This window comes from Haliotis asinina, chromosome 11, assembly GCF_037392515.1.
Source record: "Haliotis asinina isolate JCU_RB_2024 chromosome 11, JCU_Hal_asi_v2, whole genome shotgun sequence".
Classification (NCBI taxonomy): domain Eukaryota; kingdom Metazoa; phylum Mollusca; class Gastropoda; order Lepetellida; family Haliotidae; genus Haliotis; species Haliotis asinina.
The window spans coordinates 13,486,441-13,502,328 of NC_090290.1; the positions used below are offsets into that span (position 1 = coordinate 13,486,441).

Genomic DNA, 15,888 nt, shown 5'->3' on the forward strand with positions numbered 1-15,888 from the left:
AATTCAAGTTACTAATCCAAACTACCAATAATTAAAATACATCTATTTACAGAACATACTATTCAAAATTCAACCAAAAAATCAATTTCTTTTAAAAAACCAATAATTAAATGAGCAGTTAAGCGGGTAAAAAATCCTTAATTGTTTTAACTGTAAAATATTTATCCCTTGTGATGAAGAATTCAACACTTTCAAGCACAACATGCTTGAAAGTGGCTCTCTCATCACAAGGAACACAAAACGGAGGATCCTCAACTTTTGAAAGGTATACATGAGTATACATGAGCCTTTTTTGGCCAATACGACATCGTCGTAAAATGACCTCTTCAAATCTGGTCTGACAACCCAAGTAGGTGTAACCAATATACGGTTTTATTTCATGTAATTTATTTATACCTACTTCAGTGTCCCCCTTCTTTTGCACCAGATCACGGATATACAATCTAACTGTAGCTTTGTAATCAGAGTATGCATTAAGAAGTGGTGTCACAGATTTGTTCAGTGCTGCCTTGACAGCAAGATCGCCCATTGTTACAAGAAATGTCCACATGGCTTGGTAACTAACAAAAGAGGATGTCATATTGGCCAGTGCTCCGTTGTTCAAAACAACCTTATCTCTAAGGTCAACCTTATCTCTAAGATTTCAACCTTAGACCTTTACTAAGGTTAGCCTCCCGTTGCACGAAACAACCTCAGCTAAGGTTAACCTTAAGTTACGGTTGATAACTAAGGTTGGTTCGACCCAACCTTAGCGTCTCTAAGGTTGGAAAGGGAATATGGCGACTGCTTTTATTTTGAGGAAGCAGAGAGTGTACAGAAATGGGAATGTCAAAAATAGCATATTAATGATCACTGATATCAAGTTTTCATGAAAACCAGTTATGATAATTCTGAAACGTCGCCGATGAACCAAGGATTGGTTGGGATGTTTTCGAAAAAACACTTAGTGCTCTTTCCGCCATATTGGATAGTGTTTACAAAATCACGTTTCGACAAGGCCGATATTGAGAGGCCCATTATATCACGTATACTTCATAGTCTGCTGCGACAAATGCATCATTGAATTCTCTACACATCATAGAATAAAATTACAAATGGTCTTTGTCACCAACACCAACTGTCTACATAAAACGAACGGGAATGAACGCGGTGCTCGAAAGACTGTGCGTTTAAAATGTAAACAAAGATAGAATCCGATTTTACACTACGTGGCATTTTCGGAAATTTTCCAGCATCCAGCGTGTAATCATTACTTACAATGGTTAAGTACGCCTAGAATATTAAGTTGAAGAGTATCGCAGCAAGAAATAGCAACTTAAAAAATATACAATGCAATCATTTAATGATTCATTGGCAAGTGTCAAAGTTTCCGTGCAACGTGACGCCATGACTGACGTAAAACCAAGCAGAACGACAACGGTACTTATCGGCATTTCTGGCTTCTCCCGTCATTTACATTGAAAACGATAAAAACATATAACAAAACACAGATACTCAGAATAATTCTGATTACTTACATCTCATATTTATGTTCAAAAGATCCCTGAATCAAGGCAAGAGTCCTCGCAAAATCCAATGTACCCTTGTCAGCAAAGCCGCCATTTTGAAAGAAATCGGTCATGGGTAGTGATGTCACACGTCAACATTGTTGCACATATTAGGCAATTTCTTTGAGGTGAAGGTCGGTTGAACAAGAGTAAACACAATGTTCATATCATTCCGATTGCACTTTCAGTATTGTGATGTATATTTTGCGTATTTTGACCAGGTGCCTGTTTGTCAAAAACGTTCTGAAACATATTTTGATAGCAACTAGGATATCTAACTCAATATTTATACGAAAACTGCTTAAGAATATATAACAGGTCATGTCTTAATTTGGACAAACCTTACGTACACAATCTAATAGTTCTCTCTTTTTACCTTTCATTACATTCCTATGAAGAGAAATAACATAATCATAAATGTTTATATCCTAAATGAATAATCATTTACGCTAAATTGATGCCAGGCAGGTGCACGTGTTGCTCACAATAAGATACGTGGTAAAACCGTCTAATTGTTGGTATATTCAGGACACTATTTCGTTTTGTCTAAAGTGTGTTGAATTCTGGCATAGTAGCCGAGACCTTTGACATATTCTATGGAAATTAGGTGAGATATATACAGCAAAGCAGTGTCGTCTTTTTCCGACGTCACAAAATGTACAAAACATGCCATGACGTCAACTAAAATGTTGCATTATATAATTATATAATGTCATTACATGTGAAGATGTGTCTGTTACTCCGTTAGTAGTGATGTAAAATTAATCAAAATACATCTACACAAACAGGAGAATTTGGGAATCGAAGAACTAAATTATGTATTACCATCCAAATCGATTTCTCATGTAGTACATTGGTATCTTTCCTTACAAACTGTGAAACTAACAAAACATCTCTGCTCACATTGGGGAACTTTGTATTGGAATAGGTTTGTTCACTGTGTACAAAACATTACGAAAATATACTGTCCGTATTCACAGCAAATTCTCTCCATGTGATCTTAGTTACACTGACCTGATGTAAAGCATAGCGGGGTTATGTCCCCTTATCTTTATGCGTGCATCATCTCCCTGTATACGTCATAGAAGAGCATACATTTTTGACATTTATTGCGTGCCAGTTTTAATATTGAGCGTATAACGTTGTGCATTAACACATAAATCCATTTCATATACACTTATGTCGTTCTGACATTAGGCTGTATTTTCTTCGCTCACACTTTTCGTAAAGATGATAAATTTAAAAAATCGTAGCAGAGTGCTTTTATTGGTACACGAAGAAAACGGAGAAATTTAATGATTTTTAACGCACACAAAAGTTTTGGACAACATTTAGCAGTATCTATTTCTCAAATCCCTGAGGTTGTCGCAGTTATATTTATACCAACAGATGAGAAATTAAATATTCTACATTTCTGTGTAATTTTATAGCCGTACACAGATCCAGGACCACGCTAGCGCAATTCTCGCACAACGTTCACTTTTCAAACCTTATGAAAATGTGCGCCTGAAAAAGAAAATCGGCATCCATAGGTTAAGGTTACGGCTAAGGTTGGAGCCCAAGTTAAGGTTGCCCTAAGGTTGTTTTGTGCAACAGGCGTATCTTTTTCTGAAGGTGATCGTAACTCTAACCTTAGTGCTGAAGGTTGATCTTAGCTAAGGTTGTTTTGAACAACGACGCACTGATCATTATACAATCCAATAATGTCAATTAAAAGAGGATGTTTACAAGATAAGTTTTTAATAGCCTGAAGACAAGAAAGAGAATCGGAATAGATTATGTATTGTTTATGTTTAGGATGTTCCTGAATATATGTAAGAGCCATTAATGTGGCGTTAGCTTCTGCTGTGAAAATTGAGCTATTATCCAGTAACCTAGAAGATATTGTTCTGGATCCAATGACAGTGGCACCAGTCACTCCGCCACCGTCCTTGGACCCATCTGTAAATAAGGATTTATAATTGTTATATTTATGTTTCAATTGATTATATTCTTGTTTATAATGTTATTCATTCGTTTCTGATTTTTTAAATGTAGTTAATGTTAGGTCCACTTGGGGCCGAACCAACTGCCAAGGAGGGGAAGACAGACGACGGGAAGGGGCAATATTGTCCAGTTAAATGCTGGTAGCAGAAATTAGTAGTTTTATTCTTAAACCAAGAGGCGGAACAAGAGAAGATTTCTTATTGTATGAATCCTCATACACAGGTTTGAAAACAGAGTTCTATCCAGGATTGGACTCATTACAATATAGTTTTGTTACATACTGTAAAGCTAATTTTAACACACACAGACACAGACAAACACACACACACAGCTATTACCCACATCACCCCTCTCAACACATACATCACATCTCAGGCACCCGTGGCGAGCCACCTCCTCGTGGTGGGTGCTGGGTAATGCTAAGAGCTCGCCGATACCCCCGTAGTGGACCCGGGGGGATATTTGGTCCACCAACCCGTTTGCCGTGGATTGCGGCCCTGTGTCGGCGGAGGACGGGATCCTGGTGGTTGAATGCAATAGGAGCTTGCAATCGTGTTCCTGTTGCTCAATACACCACTTTGGCCCTGACTTCGCCTAGACGGGTGGTCGAATGGGCCCAGTTCGACCAATCGGCTGTTCACGCCAAGCCCTGTGCATGGGGTATTATTATATTTATCAATGCACATAAATCATTTCGAATTGTTGTAAATTTGGTCTTGGCTTTATAATCTAAAACATTTTTGAATTTGAAATATGTTGTTCTGTAATTTGCCTAGAGTCCTATGCCACAAGGCAGTGGCTCATGGGCCAATCTGGTAGAATTATTAATCTTTTAATTCTTCTGCTGGAGTATATTATCCGGGTATCCTTGGTGCTGCAAGCTGGAGGCCCGCTTGCTTTAGCATTATCTTTGTGATACTCCGTGGTGGGTAGGGAGCTCGGATGATGAACCAGATTACCTTAACCATGGCTTACGAAATACCACTTAAAAACAAAACGTCCACTTGATATTGAACCTGTTGATACTGACCAGAGACCATCTGCATCGATTGAATATTGGCCACGTTTGATTGTGATTGCGACACCTGAGAAGACACCGTTAAAACTGAACCCCTTTGCTGTGTCTAAGGGTATTCAAGGTATTGATGGGGAGGTGAAAAACATTACACGCTTGCGTTCGGGTGCGCTGCTAGTTGAATGTGGTAAAAAGCAACAAGCAACGAACCTGATGAACATGAAATCTTTCGTGGGCATTCCGGTCACGGTCTCTGCTCACAAGACCTTGAATACAAGTAAAGGTATTGTGAGAGATCGTGATCGATTGTTGGATGATATGTCGGAACTTGATATAGGATCTGAAATGAAGGATCAAGGTGTGCTTTATGGCGCTTTTCAACGCGGAGAAACAACGAAACCATCAAAACGAATACGTACCTGTTCACTTTTTCATCTCCAAATGCACCCAAATCAGTGAAGGCAGACAGAAATATGGACACAGTGTAAATACTTGCACATAGTCTGTTGTGTGTGCTCACTGTGGTGAGAAGACACACACAACAGAAGATTGTGACAGTGATTATAAAAAATGCACCAACTGCTCAGGCAACCATTCTTCATTTTCTAAACAGTGTTCTATTTGGAAAGAGCAAATGGAGATAAATAAAATAAAATTAACACAAAATATCTGTTTTTCGGAGGCAAAAAAACTGGTAAAGAGATCTGAACTTTCAGAAAGTTATGCTACAGTAGCAAAAACATCATCGGGATCTAGCTCTAAAACAAAATCAACCACAAGCTGCCAAACTACTATAACAGTTGCAAAAATGTGCATATTCTTACCTAAAATTATTCAGGTATTTCTCACCAAAGTCAATGTTATATTTCATACATTTTGTTAAAGTATTCACGTTGTAGCAGACTTGTTATCGGTAACTTGCGTAACTGACAGCTGTCTATGCTACTGGCATCGCCCCATGCCGCTAAAAGCCTGATGGAGTATACACTCCAGTGTTTGTACTGACCGCTCCGACCACAACTTAATGGTCAAATATTCACGCCTGTACACGCTGTCAAATTAGACAGATGTAGATGTGGAATCTTAACCACGTACATTACTGCTTATCACTCAACCTTTCCGACAACACACGGCCAAAGCAATTAGAATCTCGAAAGCTATCTGTCCAAGCTCGGTCGTCGAGGTCGCTCTCGGGTGGTAGTTTAGGATGGTGGACACGAGACAGGGAAGACATGAGTCGGTGTTAGAGATGAAGACAGCAGCAGCCATGGTTTATTACTGTTTGGTCGAAGGCTGGCCGAAATGGTAAATACAGTGGTAATTATGTGGCAGAACGCACATCAGGACTGAATGGCCAATGATCCCGATGTGGAGACCCGCTCTGTCACTTACACACATTCAGAAGTCCGACGGCGATTCTCATCGTCGACGTAGTCGTAGGTGGGGCGACGGGCTTAGCCGACACACCGACTAGACGCACAATCTGTCGATGATCTAGTCTCCATGGTTGATCTTGCTGGTTGGTCTCACTGGATGGTCTCGCCGGTTGGTCTCCCCGACTGACCATATCAGTCAGGTTTTTATACACAGGGCCATTACGCCACATTGTGCAAGGTCACTGGCCCATGCACATGTACATACGTAAGATTCGCCCACGTAGGGAGGTGTTAATTGACATGTATTGATAGCGTTTGAGAATTAAGGGTCCTGCCCGGAGGGGGGTTTATGATAAGAGGGGATACACCGAATGTTTGCTGAATACATTACATAGACAAAGGGGATAGAATTTCGGTGCAATTTGGACATATAATGAAACACATAGATCGTTTGAATAAATGAAGTTTTAAGGAAACCTATTGAAATGATTTAGTCTATGACACTACCTTGACTTGGGTAAATTGCGATTCTCCACAGCCTTTGTACCCTGCTATATCATCACAGACTGAGGAATCACTTCCTAGTACCTCAAAGTCTTCTTCTGATAACAAATCATCATCTCAGTCACACTCAAAGTCTCAGTCGACACCTGATAGTCAGCAAACCGGAAAAGGTAAACCGAAGCCAAAGCCTGATGCTTCAAAACAACAAAGTGGCAGAGCTCCTAAAGGGTCACAGAACAAAATTCAATTGTTCAATAAATACGGGTCTCTTGTAGACATTGACGTTTCTGAAAACGTCCATTCTAGGGCACATAGCGTGTCGCCCTCTAAAAGAGTGCGGGGTACATCCCCAATAAACCCCCCCAAAAGATAGTTTATTCCAATAATATTGTACAGTGGAACTACAGAGGATTAAGGACTAATTTCCATGAATTACAGCTATTAGTCCAAGATTTTACACCTTTAGTGATATGTCTCCATGAGACATATTTAAAACAAACAGATACATTTGACCTTCGTCATTTTAATGCATATCATTGTTTTTCACCTCCGGGTGATAGGCCACTGGCGGGTCATCCGTTCTAGTCAGACAAAACGTTATTCAAAGCCCTGTTTCACTTATTACTAATATGCAGGCTGTTGCAGTGAGAATTACTTTACATGTAGCGTTTACGCTATGCTCTCTTTATATTTCACCATCTACGGCGTTTGCCAAAACCGATCTTCCCGAAGCCCTGTATTATTATGGGAGATTTAAATGTGCACAACCCACTCTGGGGTAGTGTAACTACAAACACTAAAGGGAAATTGTTGGAGGACTTGTTGTTCAGTTGTCAGGATTGTTGTTCTGACAATGATATATGTATTTATAATGATGGTCCCAACACATATTTACACCCTGGGACAGGGACCTATTCTGCTCTCGACTTGTCATTGACAAATTCAGAACTACTAAATGAATTCGAATGGTCAGTCCACGATGACCTCTGTGGAAGTGACCATTTTCCTACTGTATTAAAAGCTGTAACTCCATCCGATGTTCCTCCATCATCAAGACGAATTTTTAAAAAGGCTAACTGGGCTTTATATGAAACACTGTGTGCTGACAAACTTAAACCTGAACGTTTTATTGACGTTCCCGATGCTGTTAAATGCTTTTCTGATGAACGGAATCCCATAGCTGATGAGTGTATACCAAAGTCCTCTGTAGTTCCACACATAAGAAAACCATGGTTCAACGATGAGTGCAAACAAGCTAGGAAGGCAAGGAAAAAACATTATTTCCGTCGCCATCCTATGGTGCATAATTTAAATAAATTTAAAATTTTAAATGCTAAAGCACGGCGTACTTTTAAACAGAACAAACGCCAATCTTGGCAAAATTATGTATCCAAAATAAATTCTCGGACACCCATGTCCAAGGTATCGAACATGGTCCAGAAAATTGAACGTAAAGGTACTAAATCCACTGTCCATCATCTCAAACGTGGAGATCAATTACTTACTGGTAGATCAGATATTGCGAATAAACTGGGCGAAACACTCGCTAAACATTCTTCTTCCTCGAATTATACACCTATATTTCAGCAATATCAAGAACAACAAGAAAAGAAAACTATTCATTTTAATTCTGATAATGGGGAAGATTATAATGAAACGTTTTCTATTCATGAACTCCACACTGCACTTGACCAAGCTCATGACACTGCTACAGGAACTGAAAACATACATTATCAACTCCTGAAGCATTTACCAGAATCCTGTTTAGAGACGCTCTTATCAATATTTGATGATATTTGGACATCCGGGAAATTTCCTTCTTCATGGCGTGATGCTATAGTGGTACCAGTACCTAAACCTGGACGTGATCATACGGATCCATCCAAATATCGTCTGATTTCATTAACTAGCTGTGTTTGCAAGACTATGGAACGCATGATAAATAATCGACTTGTTTGGTACTTGGAAACAAATAATCTTATCACAGATATACAATGTGGTTTCCGTAAAACAGAAGTACTGTCGATCACTTAGTGCGTTTAGAATCATTTGTGAAAAACGCGCTGATTAATAAACAACATGCTGTGTCTATCTTTTTTTATCTTGAGAAGGCGTATATCAAGGAAGCCAAGTTCTTGGGATTAATTTTTGACTCACACCTAACGTTTCTGCCTCATATAAAACTAAATGCCTGAAAGCACTTGATTTGTTGAAAGTGGTATCAAATTCTAAATGGGGATGTGATCAAGCTACCCTCCTCCATCGATATCGATCACTTGTCCGTTCTAAACTTGATTATGGATCCATCGTCTATGGTGGAGCCTGCAACAGCAACTTAAAATTATTGGATTCTGTTCATCATCAAGGTCTAAGACTTTGTCTTGGGTCCTTTAGAACCTCTCCTGTTGACAGTCTGTATGTTGAAGCCGATGAGCCATCTCTTACACAACGCCGTATAAAATTATCTTTACAATATATAACAAAGCTATACTCTAACGAATCTAACCCTGCATATAACTGTGTGTTCAATCCTCTCTACGGGGACTTGCACAACAAAAAGTCTTCTCTTGTTCCACCTCTCGGGCACAGAATTAAACCCTTTCTTTCTTAGACCGGCATTGACCTGGAAAACATAGCTCCTTCCCGTCTTCTTTCTTCTCCTCCTTGGCAATTGGTTAGGCCACAAGTGGACCTAACATTAACTACATTTTAAAAATCAGAAACGAACGAATTACAATACAAACAAGAATATAATCAGTTGAAACATAAATATAGCAATTATAAATCCTTATTTACAGATGGGTCTAAGGACGGTGGCGCAGTGACTTGTGCCACTGTCATTGGATCCAGAACAATATCTTCTAGATTACCAGACAACAGTTCTGTTTGTACAGCAGAAGCTAACGCCATATTAACAGCTCTTAAATATATTCAAAGACACCCTAAACGTAAACAATATATAATCTATTCCGATTCTCTTTCTTGCCTTCAGGCTATTAAAAATATTTCTTGCAAACATCCACTTTTAATAGGAATTATTGAATTGTATAATGATCTTGCAACTGGCCAATACGACATCGTCTTCTGTTGGTTACACAACCATGTAGGGATCTCTGGTAACACATTGGCTGACCTTGCTGCTAAGGCAGCACTCAACAAATCTGTGACAGCACTGCTTATTCCTTACAGTGATTACAAAGCGAGCATTAGATCTTATATCCGGGATCTGATGCAGAAGAAGTGAGACACCCAAGTAGGTATAAATAAATTACATGAGATAAGACCTTACATTGGTTATACCCGCTTGGGTTGTCAGTCCAGATTTGAAGAGGTTATTTTACGACGATGTCGTATTGGCCATACTAGATATACTCATTCATATCTTTTAAAAGGTGAGGATCCTCCATTTTGTATCCCTTGTGATGAGAGAGTCACAGTCAAGCATATTCTGCTCGACTGTGTCAAATTCTCCATCACAAGGAATAAAGATTTCAATGGTAAAACTGTAAAGGATCTTTTTACAAACGTTAATTCTCATTTAATTATTGGTTTCTTGAAAGAAATTAATTTTATGGTTGAATTTTGAACAACATGTTTCTGTAAATAGATGTATTTTAATAATGGATTTGTAACTAGAATTGTTAGTGGCTGTACCCTCAAAGGGGGTTGAAGTATTGTAAAATTATTGTCCTCCTGAGAGGGTACGTATGTCCACAAACATTCAAAGTAAATTCTAAATTTCCAGGTTTTTAATCGTAGAATAAATGTCTTTTTATTGTATGGTTAGATTTCACAAATTGCTGACGGCTGAGGAGATGATGTAAATCAGGCTAGGGTCCATGTAGGTAGCAAAAGTACTGTAAGTCCCCATGGTCCCTAGTATGGTGATGTACCTTCAGTTGTTAGCAATCTATAGCCCATTGTTCCATTGTATTGTCCTATATAGATAAATTGTTTTAGGTATAGTTACTAGTTTTATATTCTACTCTGTGATATCCTACTTGTTTTACTGTCCTTCGTTGACAGGTTTTATAATAGACATATATTTTATATTAGTATTAAATGTTCTCGTCACGATATCACTGAGATATTGCCGATGTGACGTTAAAATTTAACTCACTCACTCACTCATATCTTTCAATACATACATCCTCTTCTTGAATAAAACAATAGAAGCATCATCAGAAGATCCTATCTTTAACTCCCAACCAAAACAATTCATCTGACTGTCACATATAATGCTTTTTAGTCAGAGAAGTTCTAGTCTTTCTGTACGAGAGCTAGTCAGCTATCAAATCAATACCTTGGAATTTAAATCGTTGTATCACATTTACATGAGCACGAACCACGATAAAAACTGATAGACCCTAAGTAGAAAAAGACAACAGCCTGTTGTATGTGCACATCTTTATGAAAGAATGCTTTTTTCTTAGTTTTAGGGATACGGTCTTTGCGTCATTACCATTCTTTGGACAGAGTTGAAGTCAATCTTCATCACCCCTTTCAACACACAAAACACACCTCCCAACACTATTGTCGACACTCACATCGCATCTGTCAAGACACATCACGTCTCCAACCAGACATAACACCTATCAATTCACGTCAGACCTTTCAACAAACGCACTATACCTTTCAAACCTCCAGTCGACACACACATCACACCTGTCAAGACACACAAAATACCTGTCAACACGCACATCACATCTGTCAACATGCATTATGCTGTCAAAACACACATCACACCTGTCAAAATACAAATCACACCTTTCAACAGATAAGTCAGCACAAACACATCACATGTGTCACATATCATCCCTGCCAACAGATACGTCAGCACAAACACATCACATCTGTAAAGATACACATCCCACATATGTCAACATATACATCACACCTATCAACACATGACGTTGTTCAACACCGGCATCTCACATGTCCAAACACACATCACACCTATCGACACAAACGCATCACACCTGTCATTACACACAAAACACCTATCAACACAAACGCATCACACCTGTCATTACATTCATCACACTTATCAGCACAAACGCATCACACCTGTCATTACACACATCTGACCTTTTACTGCAAACATTACGTCTATCAACACAACCGTTGAACCTGTCAAAGCACACATTACACACCTGCCAACATACACTACACACTTGGCAAAATACGCATCCCATCTGTCAACAAACAAAAAACATATGTGAACATGCACACTTCACATCAATGTCAATTCACGCAGACGTTTCAAAGCACTCACTACACCTTTCAAACCTCCTGTAAACACACATATCACACCTGTCAACACACACAACACACCTGACAACACACACAACAAATGTTAATCTTAACAAATGTTAATATACACATGACACCTGTTAACAGATAAGTCCCCACAAACACATCGCATCTGTCAGCAACATTTGTCAGCACACTCATCACACCTCTAAACACATACATCACATCTCTCAATACACACATAACACCTGTCACACAATATCCTCTTCTTGAATAAACCAATGGCTGAAACTGAAATAAGAAGAATCCTTCCCCTCGCTGCCAACACTATTCATCTGACATGAGCACGAGTCACAACTTATGAAGATCCAATTCACTATTTCTTTTCGTGCATAAATTACTCTGACAATAAGACATAAAATGCACTTCTATACCAAACGATATGATATCAAATCAATACTATACGACCACTCTAATGGATCTGCTAACGATAATCATGAATTATGAGAATCTATCCATTCTTTCATTGTACTCTCAGGCAGATTTGTGTTGTAATAGTAAAATGACACTAATGATCTTAATGTTATAAGTGGCTATGTTATGAAGTTTTTTGATTGGTACATTCTCAGAAAACTATTGTTTATTGTTTGATATTTGCATGCTTTTCTCCCCACGACTGCTTTATCTAAGTTACTTGTATCCCGGAGCAGTATTAACATAAGCAATATATTGCTTGTTTACCAATTCAATTCCCCTTCTGGAAATAAATATATTAAACCACATACAGCACATCTCTCAATACACACATCATACCTGTCACACAATATCCTCTTGAATAAAACAACCTGAAACTGAAACTGAAATAAGAAGAATCCTTAGAAGATAGCAAATCCAATCTTCCCATCTCTGCCAAAACTATTCATCTGACATGAGCACGAGTCACAGTGAAAATTCTAGAAGGTCATAAGTAGCAAACGGCATCAGTTGCAAACCTTTGTTGACTGGGGCTCAGTCACCTGGGGCTTCACCCACATAGGTGTGGGAATGGGCATGGTTCCAGTATTCGGTTGTTCATGCGATATCCTGTGTTACCACGATATGATGCTACACAAAAATGATTAACAATTATTGCATGTTATTGTCAAAGACGGTTATCCGATCCGAAATGTAAAATTTCCATCCTTGATCGGTGCTAAACATGCATGTACATCCACGTACATACATGGTTGCCCCATAACATGACAAAAATACAAGTGTTTCACACTCACCTTCAAAAGACAGTTCCAAGAGAGTGAGTGAGTTAATATTTAGCGTCACATCGGCAATATCTTAGCCATACAGTTCCAAGACAAAATCCTTAAGAACAAATCATGCATGTCTATGTCTATTACATCTTTATTTATTTCACTCTGATTTTCACAATGAAAACAATGCATGAAATTGTGTCTTCTATTTTGTATGTTAACATTAAGAGGAAAAATGAACTAATTTAATGCTATATAGATATATGATTATTTGAACTAGATTTTAAAAGACTCCCTTGTCAAATGTTCAAAAAGTTTATCTTCGGAATATAATCAGAGAGGCGTCTACTTCGGGTAGTCATTTATTCTTTTCAAACTTGGCACGGCATACTTTATAACGTTGTTGTCGTGTTTGCAAAACCAAGAATCTGTCATATTTTCTGTTCACTTAAAATACGAGGACCAAGAGGACCATGAGGACCAGGCTTACGAACTGACATTCGGTACTTTTCTATGATAAAGTAGGACACCCCACGCAACTGAATACACTATGTTGTAACTATTATATTATGAGAATAGTGGAAAATCACGTCACTGCCATGGTGAAGAAAGCTCCGAAAACACAGGAAAATGGACAACGTTTGTTCACTGTGACGTCACTTGCAATTGTTGACGGATTTGAGCCGTTAGTTGTTGCTTTCAAGACAATAGCAGTAATCAATATACGTTACTAAACTTACACGAGGTCATCAATATCTGCTAGCTGTTGCACAGACACTGCACGTTATCCTTCCCATCTGGCAGAAAACAACAACGGCAGGTGTCATCAATATCGGTTACCTCCTCGTCATTAACTGCACGATTTCTTTCACGTATTGCAAAAACAATCGCTAAAACCGTAAAAAGTAATGAAAAGACGTCTAACCCCGAAGTCCTCACCAATGTGAAACTAGCTGAAATCATCTATTTTGAAGTGTGGATTTCTATCTAATCTATGTGTCGATATACTGCATGGCATTCTTCACTCACGACTTCACAGAACGAATACGCCTGAATAATAATAACATCCTGCTATAAGTAATCGTTATCGTGTCATAATGCATGATATAACTCCTAAAGCTGCATTTATGTTACTGGGCAGCCCTGCGAGACAAGAAAGTTACACACGCGAACATTTGTACCCTTTGCAATCATGGCTGCTGTTTTCCCCTCCTTGTTTCTAGCGTTAATGTCAGTCATGTTCTGTGAAAGGATGTGCTTCACCATCTCCATGCGTCCACTTAAAGATGCCAGATGAAGGATGTTTTCTCCCTTGTCATCCACTAAGTGAGTTAGACCACCTTGACTAACAAGTACATCCACCACTTTTCTGCTGCCACAAAACACAGCATTCATCAACGGTGTATTTCCATGTGCTCCCCTGCTGTTAATATCAACATTGCCTCGTGAGAGAATACTCTTCAGCAGATCTAATCGTCCGTATTTGTAGCCCCAGTGCATGACGTTGTTACCAACATCATCAGCTTGTGACAAATTAGCTCCCATATTCACGAGGAGCAGACCAATGTCTGTGCGACCCCTCATTGCAGCGGCCATCAAAGGTGTCTTGCCACCTTTCCCCCTACTGTTAATATCAACACTATTACGTGAAAGTAAATACTTCACCATATCTATATGCCCCCCTCTGCAGGCCCAGCGCAGGACGGTGTCTCTGTTTTGATCAGTCTGTGATATATCAGCTCCCATACACAGGAGGAACTCACTAAAGTCTCTGTATCCCCAATATGCAGCCTGCATAAGTGGGGTCATGTACCTATGGTTTTTGTCAACACCATATGTTGGGAGTACACACTCCACTATACCCACATGTCCTCCCTTGCAGGCCCAGTGAAAAATGTTCTTACCATCATTATCTACATGTGACTTGTTAGCCCCTTTTCCGATAAGAAAAGAAAATATTCTGCAGTGTCCCTCCTGTGCCGCCACCATGAGTGGAGTTTTTCCGTGACTCCCCTCTCTACTGTTGATGTTGACCAGACCCTGGCACAGGATACGTCTCACTTGCCTCAGGTTCCCTTTTCTGCAGGCATCGTGAAGTGGGCTGTCATCCTTGTCACCTTTATGCTGAGGAGATTGCTCAGGGATCATCTTCTCATCTGTAAAGGTATTTACGATAATGATGCAATGACGCCCGGTAGCCAATACAACATCGTCTTAAAGTGACCTCGTCACATCGCATCTGGACTGAGAGTTAAAATTAATAGTCGCAATATTTCTTTAAATTTAGTCTAATGCCAGCTATAAGATCATATAGTTATGAGTGAGTGAGTCAGTCAGTCAGTTAATATCTTACGTCATATCGGCTGTATTTCAGCCATATCGTGACGGGAACATAACATTGAAATGGAACATCTGAGTATTATAAAAATCTGTCGACAAAGGACAGTAAAACAACTAGAATATCACAGAAAAGAATGTAAAACTAGTAACTATACCTAAAACAGTTGATCTATACAGGACAATACAATATAAAACTGGGGTATAGATTGCTAACAACTGAAGGTAGATCACCATACTAGGGACCATGGGGACTTACAGTACTTTTGCTACCTGCATGGACCCTAGCTGGACTTACACCATCCCCTCAGCCGTCAGCAATTTGTGAAATCTAGCCATACAATAGAAAGACACTTATTCTACGATTAAAAACCTGGAAATTTAGAATTTACTTTGAATGTTTGTGGACATACGTATCCTCTCAGGAGGACAGTAATTTTACGGTACTTCAAACCCCTTCTAGGATACAGCCAGTAACAAGCACAGTTACTAATTTAAACTTCCAATAATAAAATATTTATCTATTTACAGTTTAGTCAATAAATCTAATTCTTTTAAAAACGCAATGATTAAATGACAACTTGTGATATTAAAAAGATCGTTCATAGTTTGGTAGGCGTTACCGG

At 39.0% G+C, this 15,888-nt stretch overlaps 1 protein-coding gene across 1 annotated transcript; it reads right to left on the minus strand.

The window, feature by feature from the left end:
• Nucleotides 1-14,050: 14,050 nt before the first annotated feature.
• On the minus strand, nucleotides 14,051-15,073 carry LOC137255285 (ankyrin repeat domain-containing protein 50-like). The gene has a single exon (XM_067792739.1). It carries the CDS (start codon nucleotides 15,071-15,073, stop codon nucleotides 14,051-14,053), a length of 1,023 nt encoding a protein of 340 aa, XP_067648840.1.
• Nucleotides 15,074-15,888: the final 815 nt, after the last annotated feature.